The following is a 20,246-nucleotide window of genomic DNA, read 5'->3' on the forward strand; positions in this document are numbered from 1 at the left end:
TAGCGTAACTAATGTGCATCCCAGCCAAAGAACCGAGGCTAGCGTATCTAATAACCATCGAAATAAATACGTTTTGCGTTCTGTGTAACACATTGGGGATCCTATCTACACATCCTCATTATATTTGTAGTGTTGGATTTTGAGCTAACAATTTGAAGCAACATAAGTACATTTAAACTTGAAACATTTTGGTTTTAGGCCACGTCGTAGGCCTTCGAGAGCTTAGCCAGGTCCACCGAGTTTTTGTTAGGCCAGTTCTTGATGGCATTGAAAATAGACGTTGCCACTGAAATAGGTAGAGTAATAGGCAGAGTAAATAAAAACAATAAGGAAAAATGGTTTTTGCAGCTTACTTTTCTTTTCCTCTGCTGACATGAGCATGGCCAAAATAGTAAACTCGTCATTTTTGCTGACCTCTAGAAGGACAGCCGCCGTGGTTGGCTCCTTATTTGGTACATAGTAGTCCTGAACAGTGTGCAGCAAGTCCGCAAACGTCTCCGAATCAAAGCCTGCTCCCAGGATCTTACACAGGCTCGACACTTCAATGGACTTTAAATACAAGTATTTCTGAGGAGCACTTAGCTCCTTCCAGGTGACATGGAACTGGGCTGTGCCTGTGGGGGCAGGCGGTAAGGCGCGCTGAAAATATAGGTTTAGTATAGCCCGGCTTCTTTTTATAAGTGTACTCACCTCAGTTGTACTGGCTGGCATTTCTATCTCTTTTAAAGTATTTTCAATCTTTTCAGTTTGACTGGTTTTGAGTATTTCCGCCTTGGCTTCTGTGCTAGGTTGTTTGGTTGTCTTTGGTGAAGAGACGGGACTCTGAGCTTTGGGAACCTCGACTGCCGCTTTTTTGGCTGGACTTGGTTCGTTTTTCTTATCGGCTTCTGGCTTACTTATTAAGTCCTTCTTCGAATCCTTGGAGGACTCCTCAACTAAAGATGCTTTGGGTGGACTCTGTTTGGTTTCCTTCTTTGCTTCTTTGATGGTCTCAACAATTGGCTCAGCTTTGGGTGGACTTGGTTGTACTGGATTCTGCTTAACATCAGTCTTCTTTACCTCTTCGAAAGAGCCACAATTACTATTAAATATCTTATCTATGTCCTCATCTGAGATGCGTAATTTGTTGGTGTCATCGCTGGTGCCACGAGGAGAAACCACATCCACAATGGGTACACGGCGCATAGCCTTCTTAGAGCGTTTGTAAACAGGCTTATCGAATGGCAAGATGTCGATTACACCAGGACGATCGGGTGTGAAGTTTGGCCCGCTTTTGGTAGCTGTAAGTATGTTGATTAAAATTAGATATTGGGTAAGTTTAAAGTAAATAAGAATTTAGTTTATATAAAACAGCAAATAATACCATTCTTGCGCAGGCGTTCGTTGATCCTGGCCAGGCTCTTCTTGGCTTCGATGTTCTTGGGCTCGATGGCCAGCACAGTGGTGCAATCCTTGAGGGCTTCCATGTTGTTGCCAAGGGATTCGTTGGCCTGCATTCGCCGGTAGTAGGCTTTCACGCAGAGTTTGTCAAGCGCAATGGCGGTCTCGCAATCGTCCACACAGAGTTCGAAACTGCAAGGACACAAACGATTTGGTTAGGAAGGTTCTAGAATGTTCTGCGCAGACCTACCGGTCCTGCTTCAAGTAGCACAACGCCCTGTTTATGTAGTATATGGGATCGTGCGGATAGACGGCGATAGCCGTAGAGTAGGCGATGATGGCCTTTTCGTACTCCGCCTGCTTAACATAGGTGTTACCGCGATCCTTCATGTCGTTGGCCTTCTTATGCTGCTGGGCCACAGGATCCACGGGCAGATCTTGCTTCTCCGTCGGCGTGCTGGCCGCAGAGGATGAGGGGCTGTCCCTCTGGGGCTTCTCAGACTTGACATGACTGCGCACCGGTAGATCCTGCAGAGAAAGGTTGGTTTTTCTCAGGTTTAACATGCGATTTAAAGCCCTTACCTTATTGGCGGCAGATGACTTTGGCGCTTTCTGGAGCTCCTTCTCCTTGTTCTTGATATCCTGCTCCCACGAATACAGGTCCTTCACGGAGTTCTCATACTCCTTTGCATTCTGGCGCACCTGGCGCTGCAATTCGAATGCCTTTTCTTGCCCACTCATGCTGGTTTCTTTGTCAATTGGCCAAACGAAATATTAAAATCCACTAGTTCCAAACAAATAAATTATCGAAGACCAAGCCGTGCCGATTCCTCATATAAACCTATCGATAAGCACCTCATAGAAATGCGAAACTAGCCATTTTTAGCGATTTCGAAAACGGACTAAAAAATAATAATAAATATCAATTATAAATAAAAACTAAAAACAATAAAAAAAACATATCATGGGACATGTTCCGGGCAGCCGCATTCCGCCAGCCCGTGCCACTTCGCGGAATTCCTCCCCGTACTCTGGAAAGGAAAGTAAGGTAAAAGCTGTTCTTTATGAATAATAATACGTCACCTCCACGGCCCATCACCTCCTTTCCAGTACAGCAGGAGCTTATTATCAAAGATCAAACCGGGTAGCCCGCTCCTGGCGGCCACAGAGCGCCACTTGGACAATTCTGACAATTTATGTTAGTTTTATGTTAATTATTTAATTTGTATAAGAGATGCCATACCCCGTTCCTCGCATATTTCCCGGCCCTCTTCCATTCGCACACGTCCCTAAACAACCACCTGGACACCAGGGTCCAGAGGAACAACATCTTGGAGTGCCCCCGTGCAAGTTTGTGTTCACCAGCCGCAGGCAATACACTAACCATGTTGTGGCGTTGCACGATGCCATGGAAGTTAAAAAGTCATATATCTGTAACATCATATCACTACATTTATTAAATATCTAATAAAATATCTTTATTTCAAGGGCTGCTCCAGAGCGATGGCATTTGAGAACAACGCACTCATGCGTCATATTACATCGTCGACTCCGCTAGTGGCGAAAAATCTTAGGACAGCAGCCTCCATCGAATCATCTGCCCTCCTGAAGCGAGCATTCATCCCATCCACCTCCGCTCGAGGTGGCGACGAATGGCGACGAAAGTCCTTGGATAGGACCACCGCCCAAAGTGGACCTCGTATGCCCGCTCCATTGTCCTGTTTCGAACGCCATGGGTCTCGGGAAACCACCGGAGCATGTGGCTTATGTCCTACAAGCGCGGGACTGTCCACCTGCCCATCGCGAAGCTGTTCATTGAGCAGCCGTCCGAAATGAAGGCCACCATGTTCTGCAGCATGCTGTCGTGTTCCAATCTCTCCATCACCTAGTTGAAGTGGTGTTAAACAGCTTAATATAAGAAACTTTAGTTCTACCACTTTTGGAAAAACTCGCTAGTTTAAAAGGAAAGCAGCTATAAATAGCTCAATTTCGTACACCCGTTAACTTGTGAACTACAAAAGCTACAAGCTACGATCTACAAAAAAAATACACTATCTAAACTTTTTACATTCGGCACGCTGCAATTTAATATGCCTGTGTTTAGCTGTGCGATTTTGATAAAGCGTGTCGAATGATAAAAATTTTGAATGTTTATTTATTTAATTGATATAAGAACTTTTTGTTGGATGAAGGTGCGTTCGTCCCTAAATTTATACCTAGTTAAGAGGTGTTTTTATAGGGTTTGATTTTGCCGCAATTAATTCATAACTTACTTTAAAAGGTGCCCTTTTTAACGAGGTACCGTGTAAGTTGGCACACTCTCTGTGAAAGTTGTAATAAGTTATAGAAAATTAGCGTCGAATGATTGTTATGGTTATTTACCATAACGTTTCTGGATTAAACGGATTTTTATAAATCTTTTTAACGCCCCACACTGTAAAGCAATTTTCTTAAAAACTATGGCTTTGATTTTGATAAAATTTTCACAGGACACTCTTTAGATGATCCCCAATCTGTCCATGTACCGTGCATATTGGCACATTCTCTATGAATGGAGCCTTATGTAATTTTAAAAATCATAGGTTGGTACACGATAGGTGATTTTCACAAAACATGTGGGTTTGATTTTATTGAAACTTTCTGAAAAGAAGCTGGAATCACCGTTAAATAGCCTGGCTTAGTGCTCATATTGGCACATTCTCTGTGAAGGTAGAATTTAACAAAACTGTGGGTACACGATTTTTCAAATCCATTTTCGGATGTGCTCCAAACGTACCTACCTTCCTTTCTAAAAAATTGCATTTTAAATGTTTGGTTTGGTCCCCAAATAGCGAGCAAATTTAAAAAAGAACCCTCATGTTCCAAATTCCACCATTCCACTTTTGTTGACGGACATAGACCTGCCAATCTATTTTAACGGCCAGTGTTGCCAGACTGGCTGGGAGTTAAAAAGCCCAGAATCGAATCAGCTGTTTTGTGTTATCATAAATTTGTTTTGATAAACTTCGGTTCAAATTATGGTTTTAGTCTACACAATACATTAGGTTACAATGCTGAGGTTGTGTCTACCTTCGCGAGTTGGAGTATCAGGTTCCGGTTCCTTTGGGCGTAAGTAAGGACTCGCCGTTTATAGTGTTGTTATATAAAGTAAATATTTTCCCACTGCGTAGTTTTTCCCAGGAAAAATTTAAAAAACCAGAAACGCACTATGAAGTTTTGAATGTACGCAACGACTGCAGCACCCGAGAAGTTCGCAATGCCTTTGTGCAGCTCTCCAAATTGGTGGGTACTTTTGTGGTCACCCAAAGCATTGGTTAAAACCACAGTTTCTTTCAGTATCATCCAGATGTCAAGAGCAATGCTGTGAGTCCCGAGAGAACGGCGCGATTTGTTCAGATTTCCGAGGCCTATAGAACCCTGATAAAGCCGCAAAGGCGCCGAGACTACGATGACAGCCTGCTGTGGGAGCCACCTCGCTCGGATCGCAGTCCCGTGGGCGAAACAGTCAATCCCGGCCAGGCGTGGGATGTGAGACCCAACTATGATCCCAACCCAGGACCGTATTATGGCATACGCGGTCTCAAGAGGGTCTCCAACTGGCAGGTTGTCTTAGTTCTAATGGCCCTAGGCGTTTTTGGTGCCGTTTTCGGCTTTACCTCAGTCAAGTGAGTGTTCATCTCACGCAGTTCCGCTGAAGAAACCACTAAAAACAAACCCAAACAGGACCTCCTTTCAACTGAGTCGCCAGATCCAGGACGAAATCTCAGCAGAAGCGAATTCCCACCATGCTGCTGTTGTGGCCGACGCCCAGAAGTACGGCAACGAGGAACAAGTGCGTCGCATGGTGGACCGCATGTCCAGGAGTCCTTTCAACCAATCATCGGCTAAATAACCCATCTCCACTTTTCTTTTGGTCAAATTAAACGTGAAAGCAGACGGATATGTATATTTGATGCTTTTGTTTTGGTTCAAGGCAAAGCAAACGACAATGTGTTTTGCCAAGCTTAAACAATCTTACCGGCCTTCGCAGGCGATTTGCAAACTGTGCAAATAAACTGGGCGACTACTTAAGCACTCCCGGCAGCATCCATAGAAGCATATTCCCAGCAATCTTACTGCCAACATGAAGTCAATTACTCAAATCGTAGGCGTCTGTGTCGTGGTCCTCGTTTTCTGCTGCCTGAATTTTTCGGAAGCCGCAAATACCACTTCTAGTGCTTCTGGTTCTAGTAGTGACTACTCTGACTCAAGTGACACCCCCAAGAATGTGTACGTTTCCGACCTTACCTATTCGGTTAAAAGGACAATCCGTGTGGCCACCACGACCGCCAGCAGCACCAGTTCCCGGAGCTCCAGGACCAAGGGCAACAGGAAACTGAACGCCAAGAAGACGCAGGCCAAGGGGAAAAAGGCCAAACGGGGCCAGGCTCCACGCTCCAGCAACAGGAAGTCAAACGCCCGGCGGGTCAGGCGGTAAATGGTTTTTAAAGACATTGTTTTATTTTGAGCTCGTTCTAAACACAAAACACTTAAGTTTACCGTCGCAACGCGCGAATTAAATTAGATAAATACGTAACTTGTACTGTTTGTTTATGCTACTCTGAATCGAAAGTGGAGACACTACCGGGAACCCGCCACCGAACTACAAACTAAAGAATCACATAGTACAAAATCCAAATTCAGATCATCTACAGCTTCGTCTGCACCGCCTTCGCGGGGCCCACCTCCTTGGCCATCACCTGGATGCCCACATGCGGAGCCGCCGGCTTGAAGACCACCTCCCCATGTGGCTTGTAATCGGCAAACTGCATGCTGAACACTTCGTGGAAGCCCAGCTTCTCCATCACCCGGGCGGAATAGTGGCTGGAGCAGAGCACGTGGTACACATTGATGCCATTCTCCCTCATGTACTCGTAGGCACGCTCCGTCAGTCGACCGGCGATGCCCAAGCCCCGGTAATTGGTGTCCACCGACAGGATCTTGCCGTCCAGGATCAGCTCCTCGTCCGGATAAACGTCGAAGATGTTGAACTTCTCCTCTACATGGTCCATCATCGAGAGGATCTTCTTGAATTTGGGATGATCGCAGGAATCGGCTGCCTTCACGGGCACATCATCGGGGGACTTTTTAAGAAATAACAAAAGTTAGTTATGCTAAAGGTCAGTATGAATGCATCTCAACTGTAATTACCGGACGTCTTAGCAGTCCATTTAGGAAAAGACCTATGATCTCGCCCTTCTTGTTGACCGCCTTATATGAGCAATTATCAGGCAGGGACTTCAGAGAGTACTTCTCCAGTTCCTTGCACTCTCCAAGATCAAGAAAGGTATTGAGAGGTTCATCCTGTAAAGAAAAAGTATATGAAATATTGGAGGAGATTTCTACCCATTTATAAACCCAATAGATCATCAATCTGAGGATCTTTCAGCTAAACAAATTACCCTGGCGATTACGCGACACGATCGTGGAATTGATCAGCAATTCAAATGATTTATGCACGCATTTGCTATAGCGAGACTTTTCTAATAATTTATAGAGACAATTTGAGAATTGCGAACGGAACTCGATTTGCATATTGCCTTATAGCCGGAGGGCGGCGTTGGCAATCTGGGCGTGGCATGCATATTAATTTGAGCTGGCTTTTTATTTTAAATATAGGTCTTGATTGTCCAATAGGTCTTTGGTCTGTGCAGGGGGAGCATTCTCATTGGCCGACTTGAACTAGAACTACTTAGAACCTGATCAAGCCAAGATCAACCGAGCACCGAGTATATTGGTTTCAGATCGTCAAGAGTCGTGATGCGAGACCAGCTGAAAGTTAGCCGTGACATGGATCATGTCAAAAGGCCTCACGACAGCCGAATACTTTGCTCCGATTCTACATGAACCCAAAAAACAAATCCCGGGGACTGGGCGGGAAAAATCCCCCGAGATTAGTCAACGCGTAAGTTAATTAATTCAACTTTTAGTGTGCGACTTTCGAACTGAATTAAGCCCTAATTAATACGATCAAAGGGGCACGTGGTGGTGCTAATTGAAATTCATTGGAACATTATTTAAATTTAACTTTGTGCTGGGCTTTTGTTTGCAATTATTTGGCAGACATAATATAATGGAATATATAAATTCAAGACTGCCTAATCGAAAACTCAGGTGTTCGGCTTGATTAACTCCTGAGATATGCAATCGAATCTCAACTTTCTTGATGATTACAATACAATATAAAATGTGGGAAAGCGGGATTCGTACTTACCTTGAAAAAAAAGGTCTTGAGCATGGCTATCACCGCCTCGGCATCCTCGGCTTGGATCAGTTCGATGGTATAGGGGCAGTCCTTATGAACGGGGCCTGAGGCGGATGCCTTCCCAGAAACACTTAGGGTGTCCTCCATTTTCTGTGTCAGCCGGGCAATCGGATATAAGTCGTTCAGCTGCAAATGCCGGAGCAGACAAAACAAATCGCTTAGATATTATGGATGGGTTTGGGTTAGAGGTAGAGGAAAGACGAACGGCGGCGTATAGAAAACATTATTATTTATGGCTCTTAGATGAAAGGCATTTTAATTTGTTTTGTATATTTTGTAGCACATGGATGACGATCCGGGGCGACGCCATCCCCGTGCATTTTCATTTTCACTTCCATTTTCCACCGACTATATTTTTCAAATTTTGTTTTTCATGTACGCCACCGACAGGAGCCATAAATTATAAAACTGAAATTAAGGTCGCAGTCGTAGAACACTCTAAAAACTTTTAGCATCTGACCATGTGAACAAGAGGACTTTGTCGTCATCATGTCGTTAAATGGGATATTTTTCCTGCTCTTTTTTGGTTTATATAAACATCTTAATCTCGTTTATCTAAACAGTTTTAATATAGATATTTTATAACTTAAACGAGTTAATCCTGCAATGATTATAAAATGACTAAAATTTTAAAGCACACTCTTGTTTATACAAGATTTTTAAGAAATATTTTGGTAATCAAGTTAGTGATTTATTTGTTCAATGTAAATGAGACCTTTTAACTTAGGTATTCCCTATTCCTTTCGAAGAGTGTTGGATTGGATTGTAAATGCATAGTCGTATATAAAATCACGTTTCATTAACTTATGCCCCATAAATGCCAGCACACTCGCAGACGGACCATAAAATCGATCCAGAAAATATTTGGAAAATTCGCACATGCCAAATTACAAAATTAGCTGCCTTGCCTTTGGCCTTTGAGTTTTGTTTACCTCCACTTAAGAGTTGAACCGAGACCTCCATTATCTATTATTGGATGCCCCACTGGTATTAATAGAGCCACCCAAGGAGTGGGCGGAGGTGGGTCAGGGTGATCGCGATCTCGAGTGATCTCGAGTAATCTCTAGCCACACTTACCCCACATCTGGAATCGAAATTAATGCTGGATATCAGCGACTGATCCGGCCGTTTCTGCACTTCCATGTTGACCGGTTTTCGCCTTTCTGGTTTTCTATTTTGTTTATTGCAAAATGCTTTCTTTTGTTCTACGTAGACAAACAATTTATGGGCGTCAAGTGGGGGGGGGGGGATAGGAATCGCAATCGGGGAAAATTAATAGCGAATTTTTCCCTTATTTCGGTTTTTTGTTGGCGCGCACGTTTTGCGATGTTTTGTTTATTTCGCTGCCGACGGATCTCTGTTTGTATTTGGCGCTGTTTGGCTTTTAATTTTACTTTGCTTTGATAAACAGTTGAGTACACAAGCACCACACACAATCCCTGAGACTGGGATTCGAACTCAGAACAAGATTAATGATGAATGAAATTGATTTATGAACCGAAATCCTTTGGTCCTTTTTCACTGAGGAGTTGATTTGCCTGCGAGCAAACAATGAATGCCAGAAATCGCCACCGTTTGCAGTTTATATAGCCAGCGGATCGTGGCGAGAGAGTGTATATGGGATCGGTATCGGATTCGGATTCGGAATCGGTCTTAGCACAGAGCCCCGTACCGCCGGCTGTTTATTCGCGACTGAGAGAAGCGAGAAGCGCTGGATAAAGCCAACCGCCGCCGGTCGACTAAATGGGCTATATAGCAGTCTATTTGCTCATATTTCTCTCTCTCGGGGAGAGAGCAAACGTGACTGGTTTCCACTCCCTGCTTGGGGACCATTCAGCCAGTTTTCAGCTGTTTCCTGGACTTTCCAAGATGGGCCTTTCCCTTCCGCCACTTCCGATATGGAGGGCGTTATGTTCGCCTTCTGCGGTCTGCGGTCAGCGGTTCTTGACATTTTCTTCTTTTAAACAAAAATAAATGTGAAAAAAGCCACAGGCAAACAGGTTCGAAATTAGTGCACTGATGTTGAGAAGCTTAAGTGTGCTAACTATCAAGGTCAGCCTGGCGGGTTATCAGTTAAAGGAGGAACTATCTCTTAGTCTAGTTAGTCACCAGGAAAAACTTGGTAAACATAACTGAATATAGGCTAATTACTTTCTTTATTTCGGTTATGTTTTCAGGGTTTTCAAGTTTGAGTAAACCATCTTATTTTTGAAGTGGGTGTAAAATGTAACTAATTATATCAGAGATAATTAACTATATTAATTTTAAGTAGCTTTGGAAATTATTATAACACTTTTTGAACCTTAACGTTCATCACGGGATAAGATGAATGAGTTTGGAAACATAAATAAATAAACATAAATTAATAATTAATGGATTTTTGGTCACCAATTGATATTTTTATTAGATTGTAGATTTTTCTAACGAGATTTTTATTACGTAGATATAAAAATGCTATAAAAACTAGATAAAGTTTCTAAAATGTAGCTACTGCTGAGAATAACATCTTAATGTAATTCAGCAGGGCTATTTAAATTGTTTATTACTTTTCAAAATAATAAATAAATATGTACCACACATGGCGTATTAGGAATATTTAAATGATTTTAAAATTACTTTCTCATCATAGACCACAGGGCGTATAAGTGTTGCTACAACTGGGAATGTTTCAATGGCCCTAAAAGCATATTGAGTAAACAAACCGAGTGGCACACCCCCAAAACTATTAACTCAATTAAAACCCACACGGCGTATGCGTACTATTCCGTCCGTGAATGATTTTTCTACGGCGGACTGCCCAATCATCCCGTGCCGATTTTGTTTACTTTCCGCTCGCAGCTGTCGTTTATTTGATTTTATTTTATTTTCGCGGTGCAAACTGGCAAAACGGAGCGCACGCCGCTGGCTCAATTAATATGCGACAAAAGAAAGAAACACAATGCTATTGTAGAGGTCTCTCCCCACCAAAATCGAGGGATCTTTCCGATCGGCGGGGCATATTTACATTCTTCGCCTTCGGGTTTGTTTAATTTGGCGCGCGCTCTCCATCCAATTATCACCCAATAATGCGGGGGATCTCTGCAACTCGTTGACGCTTACCCACAAATGATACGGAATTATTTAGGCTATTAACTCCCTCGAGTTCCTAGCCAAACATCGTAGTTTTATGGAATATTTTGTTTTGGGATTATTCAACCGGTCGCAATTAGCAGACAAAAAATGCAAATTGTCGCCAAAACTGTCTATCATGCAAAATCGTTGGAAACTTTTCATGGGTAATTTTGTTTACATTATGTATTATATTAGTCAGCGGTTCGCCCTCTCACTCGGTCTGGTTTTTGTGGTAAACTTGTTTTTGGTCATCTGATCTGTCTGTCGGTCCCACTCAAAATTGGAGTACTAAATTTATCTCAGACTCCCAAAAGTCGCGCCTCTTTTTATTGTCCACGTTTAAGAGATTTCCTTTCTTTGGGTGCAGGTGCAATTTTACGGTTATTTATAATTGTAACCACATTTACTTCTATATCCGGTGAGTGAGTAAAACTTTATACGCTTTTTAATTGAGGAACCCATATTTGTATGGTTATTTCTGACTTAATTCATTCTGTATCTTCTATATCTAATGTTTCGATTCCCTTTTGGCAGCTTGCATTTAGCGCTGTCATGCACTTAATGATCCAAAACAAATCTTAAATCTTAGACGTCGTGAAGTCTGAGTTTATTGGCGCTGCCAAAATTGTCGAACGGTGGCAAAAACAAGTTTGCTTTTTCTGTGGGGTCTGCGGATTATGCATACCGATATCGGAGTAATTGACAGTTACAAATGTTTTGCGGCACCATAACTTACTTATACGCATAAGTTAAATAGTTGGCTAACCCCTAGTAATTATTCATTAACAGTCAAGAAAGTAAATAAAGTCTTAACGTATAAGGTGCTGCTGGGGTGATTAAAATTAATGTTGCTTTGATTTTGTTCAGATTTAATTTCTGAACGGAAATGACTGCAATAAAACGTTTGTATGGAAAATACTCAGCTTGTGAGAAATTCCCGGTGTCATTTGAATTTACCTAGGAATATGTGGGACTTTATAATATTGAATTAAGCAGTTATAGTACTACTAAGAAAAAAGGCATTCCAATTACACGGACACCTGTTTTTTAATGATTCTTCCATGTGGCACCTTTGCCAGGACCCACTGTAGACCCACTGTGCGAATGAGTGATTCTATGGCGCGATTAACGACCAAAGTGCTGAACTGCCCGCCGTCATCGCCTCGTTGCGATTCTGTTTGCATACGGATAATTAAAACCACATTAACGCCGTTTAAGTGAACACCGACATGGCTGGCAATTTGTACAATACGTACAATCAACATGATTGAACGTTTAGCTAATCGCTCGAAAGCAATCAAATGCTTTAAAGTCTCAATACATCTGCATATCCCTGGCAGAAGAAAATATACCTTTTTTATCTTATCACTGATCTAAAGTTAGTTACACAAAGCTCTAAATAGTTCAAGCGCCTTAATAGTCGTTTAAATCATGCTTGAACGTTTTATATCTGTGGATGAAAAATAACTTACCTCTCTAGTCTTATCACATGATTTAAGGTTAATAACTTTTCACAAGAGCTCAATAAACTTCTAAATAGTTGAAGTTAGTGCAACTCGTTTCAATCTTGATTGAATGTTTGACTAATCGCTCGAAAGCAATAAAATATATTGATGTCTCACTATCTCTGCTTATCTCTGGCAGAAAGTAATATACCTCTCTTGTCTTATCACATGACCTGAAGTTTATTACCGAAAACTTTCCACAAGAACTTAAAAAGGTTCTAAGCAGTTCAAGCGCGATAATAGTAGAATAAATTATGATTGAACGTTTAGCTAATCACTCAAAAACAATCAAATATTTGTCTTAATATCTCTGCATATCTCTGCATAAAAAATAACATATCATTCTTCTTATATCACATGATCTGAAGTTAATTACAGAACACTTTCCACAAGTCTTTGTTAAGTTTTCTACAGTTCAAGTGGCTATTTAGTTAGTTTAGATCAAGGTCGCATGCAAATTCACAGCAGGTGTCAGCACTTGGGTCATTTATAAATATTATTAGACTGCTCAAGCATTAATTTAACAATTATTTAAGGAAAACGTCAAGTCGATTAAGATTTAATATACACGAGTAGTCGTCCGCCTATTAGTTTATAAGTTAACTAACCAATGCAAACGAGTAGATATATCAAAGTCTGCAGGCATATCATATCAAGTTATAACAAAGCAATACAGATCATAATAATAATCGCAATTAAAACTAAAAATACTGTCACACATCAAACTTAGAAAGCATTTATTGTAGAAGGTCCTTTAATATATATAAATTAATAGATTGTTTCCTAAGTCTCTATTGAATGTATTAAGGTCATTTAAGAGCAATGGAAAACTTCTTGACATTGTGATCAATCTTGATTTTTATAAGATAGTCATCAATCTTGAATATCAATTAATATTCATTTAATTATATATTAAATAAAATGTGGTACTTAAGACTCTATTTGAATAATTAAATATTCGCAGAATTTCATATTCAGTATTTTTCACCTGCGGGACGGAACTTTGGTGGAACCCACAATTAGTTACAGCTGTCACATAAATTACAACATTTCATTTGCATTGGCCATAAATCATTTGAATTGTTTAACGATCGACTGTGAGATCAGAACAAAACCGTTTCGAATAGTTTGGGTGTTTGAGGCATAATAAAATTGGCAGGTATGTCACCAGCTTTTCCGACAGTTGCCACAAGCCGGAATCAATTTCCTACGGGGCGACTATTGGATAAATGGCCCACGGCCAAAGTCCGGAGTGTGGAGTGCTTGGCTTGGATCTGGCCAACTTCGTCCAGAACGTGACTGGAAATCGAAAGCCCACATCCGATATGCAAGTGCACAGATATGGGTGCAGCTGGAGGAGGGCGATGAGGAGGGGCCCGAGGCATTGAAAGTTTGATTCAGCTTAATAAACTTCTAAAGCCGCCAAAGTCGTCTAATCGAATTAAAGTCTGAGGCAGTAGCTCCGGTTGTCTGTCGAGGTGGTGGGTGGTGCTGCCCGTTCAAAGCCTTATTAAATACATGCAAACCCTTGGGGTATGCTCGATTTAAACAGAGAATTCTTAAAAAACATTTGAAAAATACTAAAGTTTTACTAGTATATTGTACAACTTATTTTCGGAATTTTAAGATTTATAAAAAATTTATAATAGTTGTTCAAAATTTATATAAACTATTTAAATAGGTATTTATACCTTAGCAAAAACACTTTAAAATGCCATTTCTCAAAATGTTCTATCAATTAAGTAAGAATGCAAATTATTACATATGCTTATGTTTTTTTGCTGTAAAATGAACAAGGTGTAATTAACGTTTTAAAGAGTGCAATTATTGGTATACAAAGTAAACGAAACAAGGGTTGAATGAACCAAAATGGCTATAACATTTTACAAAGTAAAAGGTTTCATAAAATTCAAATTGGTTCATTATAAACGGCTCGAACATGTTTTCGCAACTAAGACGTCGTATATAACGGCTTAATTTTTACTGTGTAAGAAAATTAAGAAAAAAACACTAGTATTATATTAATTGTTGGTCTAGTAGGTGAAGGAAATAATTTATTGGGCTTAGCTAGGCAGGTTGCCAAACACAATTGTTCAAACTTTTTCCAACCTAATTTTGTAGGTGAAATACTACCACTAATATGTATTCCCATAAAACGCTTGTGGCATACCAACAAAAAACAATTTATACCTCGTAACATTAATAAATGAATCGGCTGATGGAAACATAAAGCATACTTTTAGGGCTTCATTAGATCTCAGACTTATCCGCTGAGTACAAAATAGTCGTTCAGTTGCTGACTTTCGTTTAAATCCGCTTCTTGTGCTGACTAATGTTGCATTCTAAACACATTAGAATTAATCTGCTCTTATCTCGACAAAGTGCACGAGTGGCAAACACAATTGTTTGAGCGAGTGAAACGGAAACGATGCATTGTTTATGAGGTTATTACTATTACAATTTACACCAGCACTTTGACTGCTTTGGCTATCTACTGAAAGCTCATTGACCATTTCAATTCCATGCAAATTGCTCGTTTAATTCCACATCGGATATGCCGTATATGCGATGCATATTATTTCCATAAACGAGCCAGCACCCCAACTAAGTTCCATCTGCAAATTACCCATTTAAGTTGTAAATTGCATTTTCCTCATTCCAACGGCAAACTTCATTTAAATTCATGACTGGCCGGGCAATTTCCTCATTCCGAATTCATCCATTCCCTGTTGAAAAGGATGTCTGAAATCCCAGGCCACATGCCCAAGCAATTCAATCTGGGCTAGTTACCATTGAAATGCAAAAATCCCTGCCAGGCAGCAGATAATTTCTGCCATCTGCCAGGACACAAAAACCGACGGGCGAAAAGGGATTGGGGATCTGCTGTTGTTGCAAGCAACAGTGAACAATAAACTCTGGCATCCTCTAATCTGGCTGGCACATACATCACCATCCCCATTCCCAGACCCATCCGCATCCGCATCCCGAGTCCTTTCCACTCTTATTTCCTTTTTTCACCGAGGCAACGGATGCAATGACAACGACACATTGCGCATTCGCCGTGTGCGCCGTGCCGAACAAACACTGAGGAATACTGGCTGATCAAACTCTGTTCGATTATCAATTTGTTACATTTTCAGGCAACCAAACTTTGCGATAAACATGGTACTCGAGCAATCAATAGGGCTATCAGCAACGTGTTTATGGGGTGGGGTTTTGAGATATGGAACTCAGAAGTGCCAATTCCAATGAAATTTAAATGGTATTGGTTTTAAGACATTTCATTATAAAATTGATAAAAAAAATGAGTTCTTGACAGAAGAACTATTCCTAATCCAATAGGAATAAAAAGTTATATTTAAATACACTGTTCTAGACACCAAATACATACATCACTACTAATTCTTTTTTTATTTCACATAATATAAATATTTTGTATTTTATATTATTTAAGTAAGACTCTTTTAAGAAATGGTGATATAATATTCGGTATTTTAGTGACCCAGACTTTACTTTTTAGGGAAACAGTTTAGAATTATTTGTATGTTTAATTTTTTATAAGATTGTTTACAGAAATGTTGATAAAATACTCGGTATATTAGTAACCCAAACATTTTAGGAAAAAGTTTATTTTAAACCTGATTAGTTTGTCTCTAAAAATATGCAGTGAAAATGCTTGCACCCTATTTCGGAATGAATCAATCGTAATTCCGAAAATTTGATATGAAAAAGTATTTGATTACGAATATTATTCGGTGTTACAGTAACCTAGACCTAACTTTTTGGGGAAACTGTTTTCTTTTCCTTTGATAGGAAGGTGTATAAACGTCTAAACGTGGCTAACGAATCAATCCGGACTTTTGAGTTTTAAAAAAATTTGTTCCCTACTTGTATACACCACAATAATGATTTAAAAGCCGTAGTGATTTTTTAAATGATGAATGCATGCAATAATGCCTATTAAAAAAAGGTCATGTCATTATAACAACAATTTGATTAATAAGAACTTGGAGGTTACTTGACTGTTTAGTCATTGCACGCACTTGGTACTTATACCATTATTTTTTTAAGTGCACGAGAAACGTACGGTAGCGCAAATTGCTGGCAGGAAGCCAAACAAAACCGTGCACCAGTGCACAGGCGTCATCATCGCCACTGTGATTATCCTGTAGCCAGCAGGAGCAGCAGCATCCTCATTATGGCCTTTCCCGCTCGACTGGAGCCCGGAGCAACAGCAGCGAAGCGGGAAACTCAGAGGCAACAACGGCAACTACGGCAACAAGCTGACACTCTGACAATGTTGGCGCCATTTTGCTGTTTGTCTTTCCTCTTGTAATAAAACGACATCCTCGACCGAGTAGGAGGGTAATGGGATTGGGATTCAGTCTCTGTCGACTGAAGGGTGTTTTAAATACTTCAGAGACTTGAGAGTCGAGTCCTGGGCTCCCTCACAACGTAATCATCGTGAAAAGGCTTTTGTATGGCACGTAGTCAGGACGCTTTGTCAGTTTTCCCCGGTCGGCGTCTCTGTTGTCAGCACTTTGCTCGACTTTTGTTGACAGATTGATTTTGATGTGTTTTCATTGTTATTGTTTGGCTGAGGGTCCTTTAAAGGCAGACTGCCGGAGTTGGGTTGTGCTTTTCCGCGCTGATTTGGGGCATCAACTCTGATTGAAGAGGCAACAAACATTTTAGCCTAATTGGTTGGCTCTTAAAGCGCTTTGACTAATTGACAGGGGCTTTTCCTCGGGCTTTACGGACTTAATGAACCCTCTGAATGGGTCTGGACCTGAAATATTCATGCATTTTCATTTATTTAATTGAATGAGAAACGGTTCTCCATAACTCAAACAGTGAACGGAAAAGTAGTATAAAGAGAAAATGGGGAAACTTTTCTGCCTCTAGTGCAGCTGAATACGAAAATCTGTGGTGTAACAAATCCTTTGGCCAGAGTTTTCCGCATTTTACTCGTTGCCCGTTTGCCCTGGAGGGTCATCTACAGTCCAGCCTCGCTAACTTTAATTATGATATTGAATTTATTTGAATAAAATAGATTGATAGAGAACACAAATCACTAGGGTTTAGAAATCAATTTTAAACGTGTCGCAAAGTATGCAACAATTCGTTTTAAATCCGAAAGAGCTAGGGATTTTTTATTTTGTTGCATACTTAAAAGCAGCTTTATAAGCAATTTTTAAGTCCTTGTGGTTTCTGTGGCACCCCAAAACATTTTCTCTTCCATCAGAAAATAAATTCAAATTTAAATAGTTATAATAAAATGCCTTATCGAAGTTCGCCTGTAATTAAATCCAATTAAGTGGGCTGAGGTTTGGACCAAGTCGAGCGCCCAAAGCGCCCAGTCAGCTTTATTGGAGCGTATTAAAAAGCCACAAAACCCGTACGGCAGGAGCATCAAATGGAATGAAATCCAATCAAATCGATACAAATACTGTATACAGGTCGAGGATTCGAGGGGAGAGGAGACGCCAGAGGAGGAGCCTGCCAGAATCCTGTTGCCCGATGGCAGGAATTTCTGTTTTTTTCTTCTTTCGCCCCGCCTGCGGCATTGCTCATACGCAACGTTGCCCCCAAATCAATTGAAATAAATAGGATACACATGGCTCTGTGTGTAAGCCATGTGCGTGTGTTGGTGTCTAAAGCAGGGGTCGTGGAAAGAAGTTGTTTTCCACATATTTGCTTTTTCCTACAGACCAAGGACTGTGATTTTCATTGCCCGTGTGCAGTTTCCTGGTATTTATTTATTTGTCTGCTTGTTATTGGCAGCTTAGTCGTGCGTGTGGGCCACGATTAAATTTGGTCAATTGTCACGCCCCCCGGTCAGCGATGGGAACTCAAAGCCACCCGGCCGACCGATTTTGCCTTGACAACGGGTTAAGTAACAAACATATTTGTGGATCGATGTGACAATCATACCACTTCTGGCCTGGCCACCACTATCTTGAGCAAGTATTACTGGAACGTATTGCTCAATTTCATAAGAGGTTCTGTTTGTTCAGCCGATAAGGAAAATATCTTATCTCATGTGGCAGTACTTGAAACACAATTTATGCCGTGTCAGACAGAGACAGTATAGTGATTAAAATTTGAGAGTCTTATTATAAAATACGACTCTAGAGAGTTAGTCGCTATATCTCGTAAATAGTTATCCCTTAACACTTTCTTCTTGTCTCTCCTTCATTAACGAATATTTTCAAATCAGCGTTCTTCCCATTCTAACATAAACATTTGTGTTTCTGTGTGTTTTCATATAGTTCGTCAATTCGAATAATTTTATTTGGTTGCTTGCCAAATAGTCGCGTCTTAGACGCTTAAGTTTTCTCTGTTCACATTTAATTAGGACGTGTGTGCCTTCGTTGGGGAACACTACGGACCGATGTCCGACAAATATATATATATATAGTTTATTGTGAATTTCTCTTGTTTTATTCTGGGCGAACTTGAAATGGAAAACATTTGGCGGCAAAGTAAATGCCACAGGGGTTTACTATAATTAAAGGCGAAAATAAAAATGTATTTTCGTCGACAACTTACGCGTGAAATTGGCTAATAAGTGGATCCTAATATACCGCCTCCTTTGATTTGGATGGATGTGTTATTTGGTTCAGACCGTCGAAATTTATGTTGAATACTTCCACCCGATTCGTTCCGATTCGCACGACCAAATGAACCGTTAGCACGTTTTTCAAAACAAATACTGATTTTACAGGCTTGTGAACATTATACGTATTCAAATGTTATAAGAACACTATATTTTTCCAAGAAAACCGAAATTCTTTTCGTGATTTGAGGTGCGACTGTTTTTCGGGCACCGATGTTTTTCGTGATATTTTTTAATGGCAAACGAAAACACATTGAAATGCAATGAGCAAATGAGCGTTGCTTAAATAGTTCGCCGGTAGAACTCAAAACTCAGTCGCTTTCAATCCCAATCTCTCTCCCAATCTGTTGTGCTCATTCATTGAGTGGGTTTCCTGGTAACTTGGGCTCCAAAGTTCTCTCTGCAGAGAACTCATCACCAACAGCGAATTTAGTCCATTTAACAGTGGATTTAATGGATAAGATATATAAATCTGAGATTTGAATATAGAAACTAATCCTTAAAAAATCGTGTAATTGGTTCATCATAAAAATTTTGACAAAACGAAAAAATGTTTGTATAAGAATACTCATAATTTGAACTTACTTTTTGTACATGTTGACATCAATGCAAAGGTCATTTAATTTCCGTTTGAATGATACAAGAATATTCTTTACCCTTTTAACACCTATTGAAAGTAAAAATTTTTTGAAAGGCTCCTTTTTAAACTTTTTTTATAGACTTAAAAAAAAAGTTTGATACCAATAATTTCTCAAAACAAAACTAATAGTAACTGCAAATGGAAGAAAAATCTCTTTACGTATATTTAATATAATTTAATTAAACTATGTACAAAAAGTTCTTTTTAAAATTTTAAAAAACATTTCTGAATATTTATTAAAAAAAAACTTTTGGTAATAGAAATACCAAATTTAAATGTGTTAGCATGAGTGAATTCGGTAAAACGCGACTGTGAAGAGAGATTGGGGCGCCGAGGAAGAGCACGATTTCGATTTGGGGAGAGCGCGCGAGTGAAAGTGGGGCCTCCGTTGTAAACAAACCAATCCAACCCCTCGAGTTCTTTTTCCACTCGCAATTTTGATACTTGTAACACTCGGGTGGGTGGACAACCCAAAAATCCGTGGGGCGGACTATTTGTTACTCGTAACTCCGAGTGGAACTGTGGAGTGAAAGCGTGAACGAGCTTTTCCGCTTCCGATAACAGCGTTCACAAATGCTGCTGATAAGATAGTAGAAGGTTCCGGCTCAAGGCACATTTTTTCTTTAGTAGTCTAATCAAGGCGAACATAAGTCAGTGCTTACACAAACGATCCGTACTTTATCAACC

General features: G+C 40.3%; 4 protein-coding genes across 5 annotated transcripts; 2 read left to right on the forward strand and 2 right to left on the reverse strand.

The window, feature by feature from the left end:
- Positions 1 to 78: 78 nt before the first annotated feature.
- spag (RNA polymerase II-associated protein spaghetti) lies at positions 79 to 2,190 on the reverse strand. Its single transcript, XM_017072214.4, has 6 exons — positions 1,963 to 2,190; positions 1,631 to 1,908; positions 1,364 to 1,572; positions 691 to 1,280; positions 354 to 639; positions 79 to 286 (listed from the first exon to the last, which is right to left on the reverse strand). The coding sequence occupies exons 1-6, from the start codon at positions 2,119 to 2,121 to the stop codon at positions 195 to 197; spliced, it is 1,614 nt and encodes a 537-aa protein (XP_016927703.3). The 5' UTR covers positions 2,122 to 2,190; the 3' UTR covers positions 79 to 194.
- Positions 2,191 to 4,327: 2,137 nt separating this feature from the next.
- On the forward strand, positions 4,328 to 5,328 carry DnaJ-60 (DnaJ-like-60). Its single transcript, XM_017074536.4, has 4 exons — positions 4,328 to 4,492; positions 4,551 to 4,662; positions 4,717 to 5,045; positions 5,104 to 5,328. The coding sequence occupies exons 1-4, from the start codon at positions 4,431 to 4,433 to the stop codon at positions 5,270 to 5,272; spliced, it is 672 nt and encodes a 223-aa protein (XP_016930025.2). The 5' UTR covers positions 4,328 to 4,430; the 3' UTR covers positions 5,273 to 5,328.
- Positions 5,329 to 5,493: 165 nt separating this feature from the next.
- On the forward strand, positions 5,494 to 6,463 carry LOC108009844 (uncharacterized). Its single transcript, XM_065863731.2, has one exon. It carries the CDS (start codon positions 5,504 to 5,506, stop codon positions 5,855 to 5,857), a length of 354 nt encoding a protein of 117 aa, XP_065719803.2. The 5' UTR covers positions 5,494 to 5,503; the 3' UTR covers positions 5,858 to 6,463.
- Positions 5,859 to 19,156, reverse strand: speck. 2 transcript variants are annotated; one of them, XM_017074535.4, is made up of 4 exons: positions 18,853 to 19,156; positions 7,634 to 7,810; positions 6,571 to 6,723; positions 5,859 to 6,503 (listed from the first exon to the last, which is right to left on the reverse strand). In XM_017074535.4, exons 2-4 carry the CDS (start codon positions 7,769 to 7,771, stop codon positions 6,069 to 6,071), a joined length of 726 nt encoding a protein of 241 aa, XP_016930024.2. In that variant the 5' UTR covers positions 7,772 to 7,810; positions 18,853 to 19,156; the 3' UTR covers positions 5,859 to 6,068. The 2 variants fall into 2 exon arrangements, with proteins under 2 accessions (XP_016930024.2, XP_016930023.2); XM_017074534.4 differs by lacking the exon at positions 18,853 to 19,156 and adding an exon at positions 8,762 to 9,329.
- Positions 19,157 to 20,246: the final 1,090 nt, after the last annotated feature.

This window comes from Drosophila suzukii, chromosome 2R (genome assembly GCF_043229965.1).
Source record: "Drosophila suzukii chromosome 2R, CBGP_Dsuzu_IsoJpt1.0, whole genome shotgun sequence".
NCBI classification, from domain to species: domain Eukaryota; kingdom Metazoa; phylum Arthropoda; class Insecta; order Diptera; family Drosophilidae; genus Drosophila; species Drosophila suzukii.